Source organism: Tachyglossus aculeatus, chromosome 21, assembly GCF_015852505.1.
Source record: "Tachyglossus aculeatus isolate mTacAcu1 chromosome 21, mTacAcu1.pri, whole genome shotgun sequence".
Taxonomy (NCBI): domain Eukaryota; kingdom Metazoa; phylum Chordata; class Mammalia; order Monotremata; family Tachyglossidae; genus Tachyglossus; species Tachyglossus aculeatus.
The window spans coordinates 46388126-46405596 of NC_052086.1; the positions used below are offsets into that span (position 1 = coordinate 46388126).

At 49.0% G+C, this 17471-nt stretch overlaps 1 protein-coding gene across 1 annotated transcript; it reads left to right on the plus strand.

Annotated features, from left to right (window-relative positions):
- The first annotated feature begins 336 nt into the window (after positions 1–336).
- C21H8orf33 (chromosome 21 C8orf33 homolog) lies at positions 337–15386 on the plus strand. Its single transcript, XM_038762263.1, has 5 exons — positions 337–442; positions 8137–8606; positions 9404–9491; positions 9700–9846; positions 14910–15386. The coding sequence occupies exons 1-5, from the start codon at positions 337–339 to the stop codon at positions 15077–15079; spliced, it is 981 nt and encodes a 326-aa protein (XP_038618191.1). The 3' UTR covers positions 15080–15386.
- Positions 15387–17471: the final 2085 nt, after the last annotated feature.

Here is a 17471-nt window from a genome sequence, read left to right on the forward strand (position 1 = left end):
GCGCTTGGGAAGTACAGGTTGGCAACACATAGAGACGGTCCCTACCCAACAGTGGGCTCACAGTCTAGATCACCTTGTAACCTCCCCGGCGCTTAGAACAGTGCTTTGCGCATAGTAAGCGCTTAATAAATGTTATCATTATTATTATTATTATTATCATGATTATTAATGAGTAGGACTGACTGGCTGTCAGTCTGTCCGCCTGGGCCCGGCGGCCCGTTGGTGCGGGCGGCGGTTTCCCGGGGCGGCGGAAGGAGTTGACGGCGGGACCGGGCTGGAGTCGCCGAGGGGACCGCGTGGCGTTGTCCGGGAGACGGTTGCGACCCCCGACCCCCGATGGCGGGCCCCGGGGTCCGCGGGGGGCCCCACGGCGCCTTCCGGGACCAGCTGGACCGATGCATCGCGCGCCTGGAGCGGGAGCGGGGGCTAGGCCCCGCCCAAGGTCGGAGACCCTCCCCAATCAATCATCCCTGATCTTCTCTCTGATCAATCACCAATCAATCGTATTTATTGAGCGCTTACTATGTGCAGAGCACTGGACTAAGCGCTTGGGAAGTCCAAGTTGGCAACACATAGAGACGGTCCCTACCCAGCACTGGGCTCACAGTCGAAAAGGGGGAGACAGAGAACAGAACCAAACAGACCAACAAAATAAAATAAATAGGATAGAAATGTACAAGTAAAATAAATAAATAAATAAATACATAAATAGAGTAATAAATATGTACAACCATATATACATATATACAGGTGCTGTGGGGAAGGGAAGGAGGTAAGATGGGGGATCCTCGTGTCTCTCTCCACTTCAATCCATACTTCATGCTGCTGCCCGGATTATCTTTGTCCAGAAACGCTCTGGGCATATTACTCCCCTCCTCAAAAATCTCCAGTGGCTACCAATCAATCTGCGCATCAGGCAGAAACTCCTCACCCTGGGCTTCCAGGCTGTCCATCCATCCCCTCGCCCCCTCCTCCCTCCCCTCCCTTCTCTCCTTCTCCAGCCCAGCCCGCACCCTCCGCTCCTCTGCTGCTAATCTCCTCACCGTACCTCGTTCTCGCCTGTCCCGCCATCGACCCCCGGCCTACGTCCTCCCCGGGCCTGGAATGCCCCCAATCCCTCTGCCCATCCGCCAAGCTAGCTCTCTTCCTCCCTTCAAGGCCCTACTGAGAGCTCACCTCCTCCAGGAGGCCTTCCCACACTGAGCTCCTTCCTTCCTCTCCCCCTCGTCCCCCTCGCCATCCCCCCATCTTACCTCCTTCCCTTCCCCACAGCACCTGTATATATGTATGTATGTTTGTACATATTTACTACTCTATTTATTTATTTATTTATTTTACTTGTACATATCTATTCTTTTTATTTTATTTTGTTAGTATGTTTGGTTTTGTTCTCTGTCTCCCCCTTTTAGACTGTGAGCCCACTGTTGGGTAGGGACTGTCTCTATATGTTGCCAATTTCTACTTCCCAAGCGCGTAGTCCAGTGTTCTGCACATAGTAAGCGCTCAATAAATACGATTGATGATGATGATGATCAATCGATCAATCAATCGTATTTATTGAGCGCTTACTGTGTGCGGAGCACTGGACTAAGCGCTTGGGAAGTACAAGTCCCTCCGCCACAGCCGGGCCCAGTCGCTTCCCTTCCCTGGCCCTCAGTTCCCTCATCTGTAAAATTCATTCATTCAATCAATCGTATTTATTGAGCGCTTACTGTGTGCGGAGCACTGGACTAAGCGCTTGGGAAGTACAAGTCCCTCCGCCACAGCCGGGCCCAATCGCTTCCCTTCCCTGGCCCTCAGTCCCCTCATCTGTAAAGTCCATTCAATAATAATAATGGCATTTATTAAGCGCTTACTAGGTGCAAAGCACTGTTCTAAGCGCTGGGGGGGTTACAAGGTTGTCCCACGTGGGGCTCACAGTCTTAATCCCCATTTTACAGATGAGGTAACTGAGGCCCAAAGAAGTGAAGTGACTTGCCCAAATTCACACAGCTGACAATTGGCAGAGCCAGGATTTGAACCCGTAACCTCTGACTCCAAAGCCTGTGCTCTTTTCCACTGAGCCACGCTGCTTCTCTATCCATGCCGCTTCTCTAGACATTCGTTCTTCTAGACTGTGAGCCGCGCTGTTGGGTAGGGACTGTCTCTATGTGTTGCCGACTTGGACTTCCCAAGCGCTTAGTCCAGTGCTCTGCACACAGTAAGCGCTCAATAAATACGATTGATTGATTGATTCATTCATTCAATCGTATTTATTGAGCGCTTACTGTGTGCAGAGCACTGGACTAAAAAAAAAATGATGGCAGTTGGTAAGCGCTTACTATGTGCAAGGCACTGTTCTAGGCCCTGGAGGGGATACAATCAATCAATCAATCAATCGTATTTATTGAGCGCTTACTGTGTGCAGAGCACTGGACTAAGCGCTTGGGAAGTACAAGTCCCTCCGCCACACCCGGGCCCAGGCGCTTCCCTTCCCTGGCCCTCAGTCCCCTCATCTGTAAAATTCATTCATTCAATCAATCGTATTTATTGAGCACTTACTGTGTGCAGAGCAGTGGACTAAAAAAAAAAAAATGATGGCAGTTGTTAAGCGCTCACTATGTGCAAGGCACTGTTCTAGGCGCTGGAGGGGATTCAATCAATCAATCAATCGTATTTTTTGAGCGCTTACTGTGTGCAGAGCACTGTACTAAGCGCTTGGGAAGTCCAAGCTGGCAACATATAGAGACAGTCCCTTCCCAACAGTGGGCTCACAGTCTAAAACGGGGAGACAGAGAACAAAACCAAACATACTAACAAAATAAAATAAATAGAATAGATATGTACAAGTAAAATAAATAAATAAATAACTAGAGTAATAAATATGTACAAACATATATACATGGTGATCAGGTTGTCCCATGTGGGGCTCACAGTCTTTATCCCCATTTTACAGATGAGGTAACTGAGGCTCTGAGAATAATGATAATAATAATGACATTTATTAAGCGCTTACTATGTGCTAAACACTGTTCTAAGCGCTGGGGGGATGCAAGGTGATCAGGTTGTCCCACTTGGGGCTCACAGTCTTCATCCCCATTTTACAGATGAGGTAACTGAGGCTCTGAGAATAATAATAATGGCATTTTATTAAGCGCTTACTATGTGCAAAGCACTGTTCTAAGCGCTGGGGGGGGATACAAGGTGATCAGGTTGTCCCACGTGGGGCTCACAGTCTTCATCCCCATTCTATAGATGAGGTAACTGAGGCTCCTAGAATAATAATAATAATAATGATGATGGCATTTATTAAGTGCTTACTATGTGCAAAACACTGTTCTAAACACTGGAGGGATACAAGGTGATCAGGTTGTCCCACGTGGGGCTCACAGTCTTCATCCCCATTTTACAGTTGAGGGAATGAGTCACAGAGAAGTTAAGTGACTTGCCCAAAGTCACACAGCTGACAAGTGGTGGAGCCAAGATTTGAACCCACGGCCTCTGACTCCAAAGCCCGGGCTCTTTTCCACTGAGCCACATAATAATAATAATGATGGCATTTGTTAAGCGCTTACTATTTGCAAAGCACTGTTCTAAGCGCTGGGGGGGATACAAGGTGATCGGGTTGTCCCGCGTGGGGCTCACAGGCTTCATCCCCATTTTACAGATGAGGTAACTGAGGCTCCAAGAAGTTAAGTGACTTGCCCAAGGTCACACAGCAGACACGTGGTGGAGCTGGGGTTCGAACCCATGACCTCTGACTCCAAAGCCCGTGCTCTTTCCACTGAGCCACGCTGCCTCTCAAAATTTGGAGAATGCGGGCATCGATCCCGCTACCTCTCACATGCTAAGCGAGCGCTCCGCCGTTTGAGCTAATTAAGTGACTTGCCCATGGTCACACAGCAGACACGTGGTGGAACCGGGATTCGAACCCATGACCTCTGACTCCAAAGCCCGTGCCCTTTCCACTAAGCCTCGCTGCTTCCCTACGCTTGGGAAGTACAAGTTGGCAACATAGAGAGACGGTCCCTACCCAACAGCGGGCTCACAGCCTAGAAATGGGGAATAAGACCTAGAGAAGCCGTGTGGCTTGGTGGAAAGAGCCCGGGCCTAGGAGTCGGAGGTCGTGGGTTCAAATCCCACCCCCGCCACGTGTCAGCTCTGTGACTTTGGGCAGGTCACTTACGTAGCTCAATGGAAAGAGCACGGGCTTTGGAGTCCGAGATCATGGGTTCAAATTCCGACTCCGCCAATTGTCAGCTGGGTGACTTTGGACAAGTCGCTTCACTTCTCTGGGCCTCAGTTACCTCATCTGAAAAATGGGGATAAAGACTGTGAGCCCCCCATGGAACAACCTGATCACCTTGTAACTTCCCCAGCGCTTAGAACAGTGCTTTGCACATAGTAAGCCCTTAATAAATACCGTCATTATTATTCTCTGTGCTTCCGTTACCTCATTTGTAAAATGGGGATGAAGACTGAGCCCCATATGGAACAACCCCATTACCTGGTATCTACCCCAGCGCTTAGAACAGTGCTTGACATATAGTAAGTGCTTAACAAAAACCATTATTATTATTATGTGGGACAGGGACTGTGTCCAACCTGTTTATCTTATTAATAATAATAATTGTGGTTTTTAAGTGCTTACTGTGTGCCAGCCACTGTACTAAGCGCTGGGATGGCTATATTTGTTAGCTGTGTGACTTTGGGCAAGTCATTTAACTTCTCTGTGCCTCAGTTACCTCGTCTGTAAAATGGGGGTGAAGACTGTGAGCCCCCCGTGGGACAACCTGATCACCTTGTAACCTCCCCAGCGCTTAGAACAGTGCTTTGCACATAGTAAGCGCTTAATAAATGCCATCATTATTATTATTATAAACAAATCAGGTTGAACACAGTCCCTGTCCCACGTGGCACTCACAGTCTCAATCAATCGATTGTATTTATTGAGCGCTTACTATGTGCAGAGCACTGTACTAAGCGCTTGTACTAAGTCTCAATCCCCATTTTGCAGTTGAGGGAACTGAGGCCCAGTGAAGTGACTTGCCCAAGGTCACACAGTGAGCAAGTGGCGGAGTCAGGATTAGAGCCCCTGTCCTTGTGACTCCCAGGACCTTACTCTATCCACTACACCTTGCTGCTTCTCTGCTATCTTGTTTCTACCCCAGCTCTTAGAATAATAGTAATAATGGTATTTTATTAAGCGCTTACTATGTGCAAAGCACTGTTCTAAGCACCTGTGCCTGGCAGGTAGTAAGCACTTAATAGCTTAAAAAAAATCAATCGTTCAATCATCAGTGCAGTTTACCGAACACTTAATATGTGCAGACTACTGTGCTGAGCGGGTGGGAGAATACCCTGATGCGGAGTTGGATTTCATTCATTCATTCATTCAATCGTATTTATTGAGCGCTTACTATGTGCAGAGCACTGTACTAAGCGCTTGGGAAGTCCAAGTTGGCAACATATAGAGACAGTCCCTACCCAGCAGCGGGCTCACAGTCTAGAAGGGGGAGACCACTCGAAGTTCCTGAGGAGTAGAGAGACATGGGTTGAATTATTTTTAGAAAAGTGATCTGGGCAGCAGAATGAAGTATGTACTGAAGTGCAGAGGGATATGAGGCAGGAAGGTTAGCCAGGAGGCTGATGCAGTATATTATATTGTACTCTCTCAAGCACGAGCACAGTGCTGTACGTACAGTAAGTGCCCAATAAATATGATTCATTGATAAAGTAGTCAAGGTGGGATTTAATAAGTGCCTGGATCAGCATTATAGCAGTTTGGGTGGAGAAGGGGCAGATTCTAGAGGTGTAGAAAGTAGAAATGACAGGATTTGATAACAGGTTGTATGAGAGATGAGTAGGTCATAATACCAAAGTTATGGGCTTGTGAAACAGGGAGGATGGTGATGGTGGTTACAGTGAAGGGAAAGTCATAAAAAGTTCAGGGTTTGGTGAGAAGATGAGTCGTCCAATTTGGATATGTTAAGTTTGAGATAATAATAATAATTATGGTATTTGTTAAACACTGTGTATGTGTCAGGCACTGTACTAAGTGCAAATTGTGTTGGACACAGCCCCTGTCCCACAAGGGGCTCACAGTCTCAATCCCCATTTTACAGATGAGGTAAATAAGGCATAGAGAAAAGAAGTGACTTGCCTAAGATCATTCAGCAGACATGTGGTGAATTGGGATTAGAACCCATGTCCTTCTGACTCCTAGGCCCTGCTGCATCCACTACGCCATGCTGCTTCTCATGTTGGTGGGACATCCGAATAATAATAATAACTAATAATTAATAATAATAATAATAATAATAATAACTATGGTATAATAATAATAACTGTTATTATTATGGTATTTGTTAAGTGCTTACTATGTGCCAAACACCGTTCTAGGCACTGGAGTAGGTACAAAATAATCAGGTTATCCCACATGGGGCTCACAGTCTTAATCCCCATTTTACAGATGAGGCAGCTGAGACACAGAGAAGTCAAGTGGCTTGCCCAAGGTCACCCAGCAGACAAGTGGTGGGGCCAGGATTAGAACCCATGTCCTTTGACTCCCAAGCCCATGCACTTTCCACTAAGCCAGGCTGTTCTGAAGGCAGGAGGATTTGTGAGACTTCAGACAAGGAGAGAGATCGGGGCTGGAGAGGTAGATTTGGGAATCGTCGCCATAGAGACGGGAGTTGCTGCTGTGGGAGTGAATGAGTTCTCCAGTGGAGTGGGTGTGGATGGAGACTAGAAGGGGACCCATTGTGGCCTAATGGAAAAAGCAGAGGCCTGGGTTCCAATCCCAATTCCACCACTTGTCTGCTGTGTGACCTTGAGCAAGTCATTTAACTTCTCTGTCTTTCAGTTACCTCATCTAAAAAATGGTAATTAAATCCTACCCCCAGCCCCTGACTTAGACCGTGAGCCCCACATTCATTCAGTTGTATTTCATTCATTAATTCACTCAATTGTATTTATTGAGCGCTCACTGTGTGCAGAGCACTGTACTAAGCGCTTGGGAGAGTACAGTACAACAATAAACAGACACATCCCCTGCCTTCAGTGAGCTTACACTCTACAGGGGGACAGAAACTCTGTTCAATCTGATTAGTTTGTACCTACCCCCGTGCTTAGTACAGTACCTGGCACATAGTAAGCACTTAATCAGTCAATCAATCAATCAATCGTATTTATTGAGCGCTTACTGTGTGCAGAGCACTTGGGAAGTACAAGATGGCAACATATAGAGACAGTCCCTACCCAACAGTGGGCTCACAGTCTAAAAGGGGGAGACAGAGAACAAAACCAAACATACTAACAGAATAAAATAAATAGAATAGATATGTACAAGTAAAATAAATAAATAAATAGAGTAATAAATACGTACAGATATATATACATATATACAGGACACTTAACAAATACCATCAAACCAGAAACATAAAACAGTACCTAAACCTAAACAGTACCTAATACCTAAAAGATTTTGGAGAGGAAGGAGAAGGCGAGGGCGGAGCTGAGAAAACACAAACTACAGAGCTGAGGAAACACAAGATGGAAGGGCAGGGGGGTTGATTCTGTTACATCCAGACCCTGGTCGCCCTGCGGGATGATTCTGTCACGTCGGACCAAAGAAAAAAACGGTTAAATGTTTGTCTCCCCCTCTAGACTTTGAGCTCGTTATGGTTAGGGAATGTGTCTGATTGTACATATCTATTACTCTATTTATTTATTCATTTTACTAGTACATATCTATTCTATTCTATTTTATTCTGTTAATATGTTTGGTTTTGTTCTCTGTCTCCCCCTTCTAGACTGTGAGCCCATTGTTGGGTAGGGACCGTCTCTAGATGTTGCCAACTTGTACTTCCCAAGCGCTTAGTACAGTGCTGTGCACACAGTAAGCGCTCAATAAATACGATTGATTGATTGATTGATTAAAACTGAACCTTGAGGAACCCCCCACAGCTAGGAGGTGGGAGGCAGAGGAGGAGCTGGTGAAAGAGCCTGAGAATGAGCAGCCAGAGAGATAGGAGGCGAACCAGGAGAGGACAGTGGTTAGTGAAGCCAAGTTTGGAGAGTGCTTCCAGGAGAAGGGGGTGGTCTAACCTGTAGATTGCATCTGTCCTCTCTCCTGACCCACACCTCCCTCTCCAGTTTTTGACTTCACCTCCGGCTGTTGCCCCCCCTCAACCAATGGTGACTCCCAGCTCGGTTGTCCAGAAGAACCTGAGAAGAGCAATGCCGCCTCTGGGGATCTTCTCACCCAAAACGATCTCCCTGCTCGGCCCTCGGTGAGACCACGGGCCCCGGCCGTCACCGGCGTCCTTGTCCCAGAGGGGGCCGGGCCCGGTCCGGGTGAGTGTGGGGCTTTGCAGCCTGGGGTGAGTGGCCTGCCCGGGGCAGGGGACGGCCACAAAGAGGTGACTGCCTCAAATCAGAAGAAGAAGAAGAAGAAAAAGAAGAAGGAGGAGGTGGGGCAACGGCAGCCCCAGTCCCAGCCATCACAGCAGCCCCAGCAGCCCCAGCCACAGCAGCTGGGTCATACTGGGAGACCAGCAAAGCAGCCCAGCCACAGGGGGCCAAGCTTGGAGACAGCAACCCCTCCACAGCCTCCAGACCCTCAGGTACAGGTAGTCCGGTAAGCAGAGGACTTGGGGATGCTCCGCCCCCTGGTATGGCATTGGTATTTACTGAGCGCTTACCATGTTCAGAGCACTGAATTAAGCGCCGGGGAGAGTACAATACAAGAGTTGGTAGACCTGTTCCCAGCCCACAAGGAGCTTCCAGTCTAATCCCGGTTCCACCAATTGTCAGCTGTGTGACTTTGGGCAAGTCGCTTAACTTCTCTGGGCCTCAGTTACCTCATCTGTAAAATGGGAATTAGGACTGTGGGCCCCCCATGGGACAACCTGATCACCTTGTAACCTCCCCAGCACTTAGAACAGTGCTTTGCACATAGTAAGTGCTTAATAAATGCCATTGTTATAACCCTGAGCCCTGTCTCCATCCCTGACCCTAGCCCTGACCTCCTCTTTGACCTTGACCTCCAGGCTGCATCAGGAGAAAAGGTCTCTTCTCCTGCCCTGCTACTTTTCCTTTCTGGCTCCCTAACCCTTAGGGACTTATTCTCATCTCTGCGCTTATGTATCTACACTTACTCAACTGTTTAATTGAATTACTCCTTATGTGTCCTCCCCCATTAGGGTGGAAGCTCCTTGTGAACAAGGAATACGTTGTTTGTCTTATACTCTCCCAAGCATTTAGTACAGTGCTGTGCACCCAGTCGGTGCTCAGTAATTGTTATTGCTGTTTCTATCCTTGTCCTGCCTTTCTTTACCCCTTCCCCGCCCCAGGGGTTCCATACCATCCTTCTTCCCCCACCCCCCTAATCCCAGTGCCCTTCTCCCCTCTGACCTCTCAGCCGGAGGAGCAGCTGCAGAGGGAGGTGGACTGGTGTGTGGAACAGCTGGAACTGGGATTGAAGAACCAGAAATCGACTCCAAAGCAAAGTAAGGAGCGGGAAGGGGCATGTGCACCACCCGGAGTTTGTGTGAGTGTGACCCCATGTGCGTGTGTGTGTGCATGTGGGGGACAAAGGTGGGGTTTGGGTTGTGGCAGTGGCTGCCGAGGAGAGGGGCCTCAGTCCTGGGGGTGTCGGTGAGGCCGGGGGGTCCCGGCGCCTGACCGGCGTGCCCCATCCTGGCCGTCCCCTGGCAGCTGAGGACGCCCGGCGCGCGCTGCGCACCCTGCGCAGTGACAAGGCCGTGCTGGCTCGGAAGCGGCAGCTGATGCGCTCGCTGTTCGGCGACTACCGGGCTAAGATGGAGGCGGAGCGGAGGCGGCAGCTGCAGCTGATGCAGGCTGGTACGGAACTGAGCTGGGCTGGGCCAGGGGGTAGGGGGGCGGGAAACCATTCGGGTCAGACGGACTTGACAGAGCCAGGGCCTGGGCGGGAGGAGGGCCAAGGAGGCTGATTGAACAACCCACTTGGGACGTGACATGAGCAGGGACCAAGGTACCCCGAGGCATCTGGGTGTAAGCTCGTTATGGTCAGGAAACATGCCTGCTAATAATAATAATAATAATAATAATGTTGGCATTTGTTAAGCGCTTACTATGTGCAAAGCACTTTTCTAAGCGCTTGGGGGGATACTAAGTGATCAGGTTGTCCCACGTGGGGCTCACAGTCTTAATCCCCATTTTACAGATGAGGTAACTGAGGCCCAGAGAAGTTAAGTGACTTGCCCAAGGTCACACAGCAGACGTGTGGCGGAGCCGGGATTCGAACCCATGACCTCTGACTCCGAAGCCCGTGCTCTTTCCACTCAGCCACGCTAATTCTGTTGTATTGTACTCTCTGTTGAATAGTACAGTGCTCTGCACATTGTAAGTGCTCAATAAACACGACTGATTGGAGAAAGGGCAGACGGGGGGAAATGGAGAAACTGTGGCTCAGTGGAAAGAGCCTGGGCTTTGGAGTCAGAGGTCATGGGTTCAAATCCCAGCTCTGCCAACTGTCAGCTGTGTGACTTTGGGCAAGTCACTTAACTTCTCTGGGCCTCAGTTACCTCATCTGTAAAACTGGGGATTAAAACTGTGAGCCCCACGTGGGACAACCTGATCACCTTGTAATCTCCCCAGCGCTTAGAACAGTGCTTTGCACATAGTAAGCGCTTAATAAATGTTATCATTATTATTATTATTATTATTATTATTATCCCGGCTCTGCCACTTGTCAGCTGTGTGACTTTGGGCAAGTCACTTAACTTCTCTGGGCCTCAGTTACCTCATCTGTAAAATGGGGATTAAGACTGTGAACTCCACGTGGGACAACCTGATCACCTTGTATCCTCCCCAGCGCTTAGAACAGTGCTTTGCACATAGTAAGCGCTTAACAAATGCCATCATTATTATTATTAAATAATAATAAGGGGGCAGGGGTGGGAGTTGAGGGGGGATGCCAGTTCCATTACCATTCCTCCCCCTCCCCTTTGGATTTTCTGAGGAAATTTACTACTACTACTACTACTAATAATAATAATGATGGTATTTGTTAAACACTTACTCAGTGCCAAGCACTGTTCTAAACACTGGGGTGGATATTCTGATGGCATTGACACTTGTCTACTTGCTTTGTTTTGTCGTCTGTCTCCCCCTTCTAGGCTGTGAGCCCATTGTTGGGTAGGGATTGTCTCTGTTGCTGGGTTGTACTTTCCAAGCGCTTAGTCCAGTACTCTGCACACAGTAAGCACTCAATAAATACAATTGAATGAATGAAAAACCAGCAGGATTTGGTAGAGGACTGACTGTTAGAAGCAAAGGACAGTGAGGAATTGGTGACACCAAGGTTGTGGACTTTTGGGGCAGGGAAATTGGTGGCGTTGACTGATGTGGGAAAGTCCAGGGAGGAGTGGATTTAGCGGGAAGAGGGGAGTAGTTCTGTTTTAGACCTTTCGAGTTGGAGCAAAGTGGTCTTGGAGGACAGAGGAGGTGCAGGATGGCGGGTTAAGTGAGAATCGGGGACTGAACAGGGTAGATGTGTAAGTTGTCCTTATAGAGGAGATCGCAGAAGCTGTGGGAGGGAGTGTAGAGCGACAAGAGCAGAGGATCCAGAACGGAGCCCTGTGGGCCGCAGGCACTTAGGGGCTGCAGGGAGAGGGGGAGGAGCCGGGGAGCCAAGCTGAGAGGGAGCACTCAGAGAGGAAGGAGGAGAACCAGGTTAGAACCATGAGGGCCTGTAACGTCTCCCGAGGTGGGGATGGGTCCACAGTGTCGGATGGCTGAGATGTCCGGGGGAGCAGGAAGGGGTAGGACCCATCAGCCTTGGTCATTGGAGACCTCGGAGAGTGCAGCCTCGGTGTGGGGCAGGGGGAGAGGAAATGAGGGCAGAGGATGTAAGTGTCAGGGCTAGGAGTTGGACCAAGAACAGGGTCAAGATGGGGCTGTAGCTGGAGGGGGGCAGTGGGGTGGTAGGAGTCGGGGCAGGGCTATGGGGCCATCGCTTTTAGACTGTGAACCCACTGTTGGGTAGGGACTGTCTCTATATGTTGCCAACTTGTGCTTCCCAAGCGCTTAGTACAGTGCTCTGCACACAGTAAGCGCTCAACAAATACGATAGATTGATTGATTGATCGCTGAAGGGGGGGCAGTAGAACTTCTGAACAAGTGAGATACTCGAGCATGTGTAAAGGCAGCAGGGGAGGGACCCAGCAGGGGGTGAAATCAGTCAATCAGTCGTATTTATTGAGCACTTACTGTGTGCAGAGCACCGTACTAAGCGCTTGGGAAGTACAAGGTGGCAACATATGGAGACAGTCCCTACCGAACAGTGGGCTCACAGTCTAGAAGGGGTAGACAGAGGACAAAACAAAACATATTAACAAAATAAAATAAATAGAATAGATATGTACAAGTAAAATAAATAAATAAATAGAGTAATAAATACTTACAAACATATATACATATATACAGGTGCTGTGGGGAAGGGAAGGAGGTAAGGCGGGAAGGATGGAGAGGGGAAGGAGGGGGCTCGGTGTAGTGGATAGAGCACCAACCTAGGAGCCAGAAGGTCATGGATTCTAATTGTGGCTCTGCCATATGTCTGCTGTGTGACCTTGGGCAAGCCACTTCACTTCTCTGTGCTTCAGTTACCTCATCTGTAAACAAAACAAGCTGGTGTCAATACCATCAGAATAGAATTCTAGCTACATACACATCATTAATAAAATAGAGTAATAAATATGTGCAAATATGCACAAATGCTGTGGGGAGGGGATGGGGGTAGAGCAGAGGGAGGGAGGGTGTTCTAAGTGCTCAGTGCCTAGAACAGTGCTTTGCACATAGCGCTTAACAAATGCCATTGTTATTCTTATTATTATTATTATCATTAAAATGGGGATTAAGATTGTGAGCCCCACATGGGACAGGGGCTTTGTCCAACTCAGTTTGCTTGCATCCATCCCAGTGCTTAGCACACTGCATGGCACTTATTGAACACTTAACGAAAACCATCATTATTATTATTGCTGTTATTGAGGATGGTAGCAGTGGGGAGGGGAGCAGGAGCAAGTGACAGTGGGGATTCTAAACTCCCTGAAAACAGCTATTGAGTGAAAATTAATCACATTTATTGAGAGCTAACTGGGTGCAGAGCACTGTACCGTTCACTTAGGAGAGTACAGTATAATAGAGTTGGTAGAATCATTCATTCATTTATTCAGTCATATTTATTGAGTGTTTGCTGTGTGCATTCATTCAGTCGTATTTATTGAGCGCTTACTGTGTGCAGAGTACCGTACTAAGCACTTGGAAAGTCCATTTCAGCAATTGAGAGACAATCCCTACCCACACCATGCTTACAGTCTAGAAGCGCTTAGTACAGTGCTCCGCACACAGTAAGCGCTCAATAAATATGATTGAATGAATGAAAGGGGGAGACACACATTAATATAAATAAATAAATTACAGATATGGATATAATTGCTGGTGGACTGAGGGGGTGGTGAGTAAAGGAAGTCTTCTAGACTGTGAGCCCGCTGTTGGGTGGGTGGGGACTGTCTCTATATGTTGCCAACTTGTACTTCCCAAGTGCTTAGTACAGTGCTGTGCACACAGTAAGCGCTCAATAAATACGATTGAATGAATGAATGAAGTGAATCAGGGCAACGCAGACGGGCGTGCGAGTGGGTGTCTTATCTTACCGCTTGGCACTTGCCCACCAGAGTGTTTAGTATGGTGCTGTGCCCCCAGCAGACACTCAGTATACAGCAGTGGTTGAGGAGACCACTGAGCCCCCCTTTTCCTCTCCTCCTCCCCTCCCTTCCTCTGCCCTACCTCTTTCCCCTCCCCACAGCACTTGTGTGTATTTGTACATATTTATTACTCTACTTAGAGAAGCAGCATGGCTCAGTGGAAAGAGCCTGGGCTTTGGAATCAGAAGTCAAGGGTTCAAATCCTGGCTCTGCCAATTGTCAGCTGTGTGACTTCGGGCAAATTACTTCCCTTCTCTGGGCCTCAGTTACCTCATCTGTAAAATGGGGATGGAGACTGTGAGCCCCCCTTGGGACAACCTGATCACCTTGTAACCTCCCCAGCGCTCAAAGCAGTGCTTTGCATATAGTAAGCGCTTAATAAATGCCATTATTATTATGATTATTACTTAATTTATTAATGATGTGTTTATAACTATAATTCTGTTTATTCTGATGGTATTGACACCTGTCTACGGGTTTTGTTTTATTGTGTGCCTCTCCTTTCTAGATTGTTGTTGGGTAGGGACCGTCTCTATATGTTGCCGATTTGTATTTCCCAAGAGCTTCTTACAGTGCTTTGCACACAGTACGCGCTCAATAAATATGATTGATTGAATGAATGAGACAGGGCCTCCCAGAGCCCTTAGGGTGGGCGGGGATGGGGTTAGTAGAGTCCCAGGTGTGGGCAGCTAGGGGAGGTGGAGGGAGAACGAGAAGTCCTGGCAGTCACAGAAGCAACAAGTGGATAAAGTTGCAGGATTGGCCCAGCAGAGAAGGTAGGAGAGGGGTGGGTGGACCTCAGCCCGGGCCCAATGTGCTGCTGGACCCCACTGGGTCTGGGGCCAGAGGTTACCCTCTGCTCCTTGGTCTCCAACTCAGATTGGGGGCTTGAGGTGGAGGAGGGAGGGGGGATATGGAAAGGGTGCAGTCTGGGGAGCGCTCGCTCAGAGGTTGGGGGCCAACCAGCGTCAGGACCGTGGCTGGTGAAGGGGAATGGTGCAGGCTTGTTCTTGGGATTCTGTCACCAGAGCTCATTGTCTCTACCTTTCCTTTGTTCTCCCTCGTCCCCCACTCCCCTCTTCCTGTTTCTCCTTGGTCTCTCCCCTCTGCCTCCTTCCCCCTTTCTTTGGTTCTGCCCCGTATCCTTTGCCCCTTCTCTCCCCTCCATCTCTTCAGCAACCAAGTCGGCCCGAGTGCTGGCAGTGGACACGGCCACCCGAAGGAGAAGCTGCCAGGTGTGCCGGCGACGAGGAGGGCCCAGTGTCCGGACACATCAGGGCCTCAGCCCCGGCCACCCCATTGAAATCTCCACCTCACCGGTTGAGTTTTGTTTCAACTTCTTCTAGTCGGTGGTGTGGACTGACCACCCGAGGTCTCGGCCCGCTCAGCACCGGGCCGGAGAGGATCAGGTTCGGAGCCCGGTCCTGTTCAGCTATGGTCGGACAAGGAGCTGCCACACTGACCGTCGGACTGAGCGCAAGCTTGGAGCCCCGCGAGGGAAGATCTCCACCCCACAGCCTGGGGCTGGGGGCTGGACTCATGAATTCCCCTGCAGCTGCCTCCCTGGGCACTGCATAGCCCTGTTGTGCCTCAGTTTCCCCAGTGGTACATGCCTCTCTCTGGGAGGGCTGCTCAGTAAAAGCCACTGTGAGACTTGGTGGGAGTCTGTCCCGTCAGGGTCTTTGGGGGCTGCACGCGGCCTGGCAGGGCAGGGGCCGAGATGGGGGTGGTTCGGCTGAGGCCCTTGGGAGGGGAACAGACCCCCTACCCACCCCCTCCTTCTGCCCCCACTCCACCTCTCTTGGGGTGGCTCAGCCCTGAGGGTCAGAGAGGGCAGAACCCAGGACAGGTGGGGAGAGACTCAGTCAGTGGTATTTGTGTGCAAAGTACTGTACTGAGTGCTTGGGAGAGTACAGTAAAACAGAGTTGGAAGACACGTTCCCTGCCCACAACAGATTATAGTCTAGAGGGGGAGACAGACATTAGTACAAATAAATGTATTACTCATATGGACATAAATGCTGCGGGGCTGGGGGGACGATTGATGATGATGATGATGGGAGCGGGGGGTGCAGTGAATATCAAGGGCTTAAATTCAGTCGTATTGAGCGCTTACTGTGTGCAGAGCACTGTACTAAGCGCTTGGGAAATACAAGCTGGCAACATATAGAGACGGTCCCTACCCAACAGCGGGCTCACAGTCTAGAATGGACTTAAATGCTTAAATGGATGCAAATGCTAGGGTGATGCAGAAGGGAGTGGAAGTAGGAGAAATGAGGGCTTAGTTGGAGAAAGCCTCTTGGAGGAGATGGGACTTTAAAAAGGATTTGAAGGTGGAGAGAGTGCTGGTCTGTCATCTAAGGAGGGGAGGGGGAGTTCCAGCCCGGAGGGAGGGCTTGGGCAGGGCTCATTGGCAAGATAGATGAGATCACGATACAGAGAGTAGGTTGGTATTAGAGTAATGGCGTGTGCGGACTGGGAGGTAGTAGGAGATCAATGTGATAAGGTAGGAAGGTGAGAGATGATTGAGTGCCTTAAAGTTGGTGATAAGGAGTTTCTATTTGAGGCAGAGGTGGAGGGAAGGAAATCTGGATTTAATTTTTTCTTTTTTTTTTTTAGAAAAATGATGCCAGCAGCCAAGTGAAGGGTGGACTGGAGTGTGGAGAGACAGGAGACAGGGAGGTCAGCGAGGAGGCTGATGCAGTTCAAGGCAGGATAGGATAGGAGCCTGGATCAATGTAGTAACAGTTTGGGTGGAGTGGAAAGTGCAGATTTTTAGCAATGTTGTGAAGGTAGAACCAACTGGCTCTGGTGAGAGGGTTGAATGAGAGATGAGCTGAGAATAATACCACGGTTTTGGACTTATGAGATGGAGGTTAGTGATGATGATAAGGTCAAGAGGTTTAAGTGGGAAGGTTAATTCTATTTTGGACATGTTAATTTTGAGGTGTCACTGAGACATCCAAGTAGAGATGTCCTGGAGGAAAGAGGAATTATGAGACTGCAGAGGTTAGGAGAGGTAGATTTGGGAATTCATTCAATCGTATTTACTGAGCGCTTACTGTGTGCAGAGCACTGTACTAAGGGCTTGGGAAGTACAAGTTGGCAACATGGAGTGACGGTCCCTACCCAACAACGGGCTCACAGTCTAGAAGTGGGAGACAGACAACAAAACAAAGCATATTAACAAAATAAATAGAATAGTAAATATGTACAAGTAAAATGGAGTAATAAATCTGTACAAACATTATATACAGGTGCTGTGGGGAGGGGAAGGAGGTAGGGCGGGGGGGATGGGGAGGGGGAGAGGAAGGAGGGGGCTCAGTCTGGGAAGGCCTTTAGTATAGAGATGGGAGTTGAAGCCATGGTTACAAATGAGTTCTCTGAGGGAGTGGGTGTAAATGGAGAATAGAAGGGGACCCAGAACTGAGCTCTGAGGGACTCCCAGAGTTAGAGGATGGGAAGCAGAAGAGAAGCCCAAGAGTGAGACTGAAAATGAGCAGCCAGAGAGATATGAGGAGACCCCAGGAGAGAACAGTGTCAGTGAAGCCAAGTTTGGATAATGTTTCCAGGAGAAGGGGGTAGTCCACAGTGTCGAAGGCAGCCGAGAGGTAGAGAAGGATTAGAATAGAGTAGAGGCTGATGGATTTGGGAGGAAGATTATTGATCACCTTTTAGAGGTCAGTTTCTGTGGATTGGAGGGGGTCAAGGAGAGAATTGGAGGAAAGGAAGTGGAGG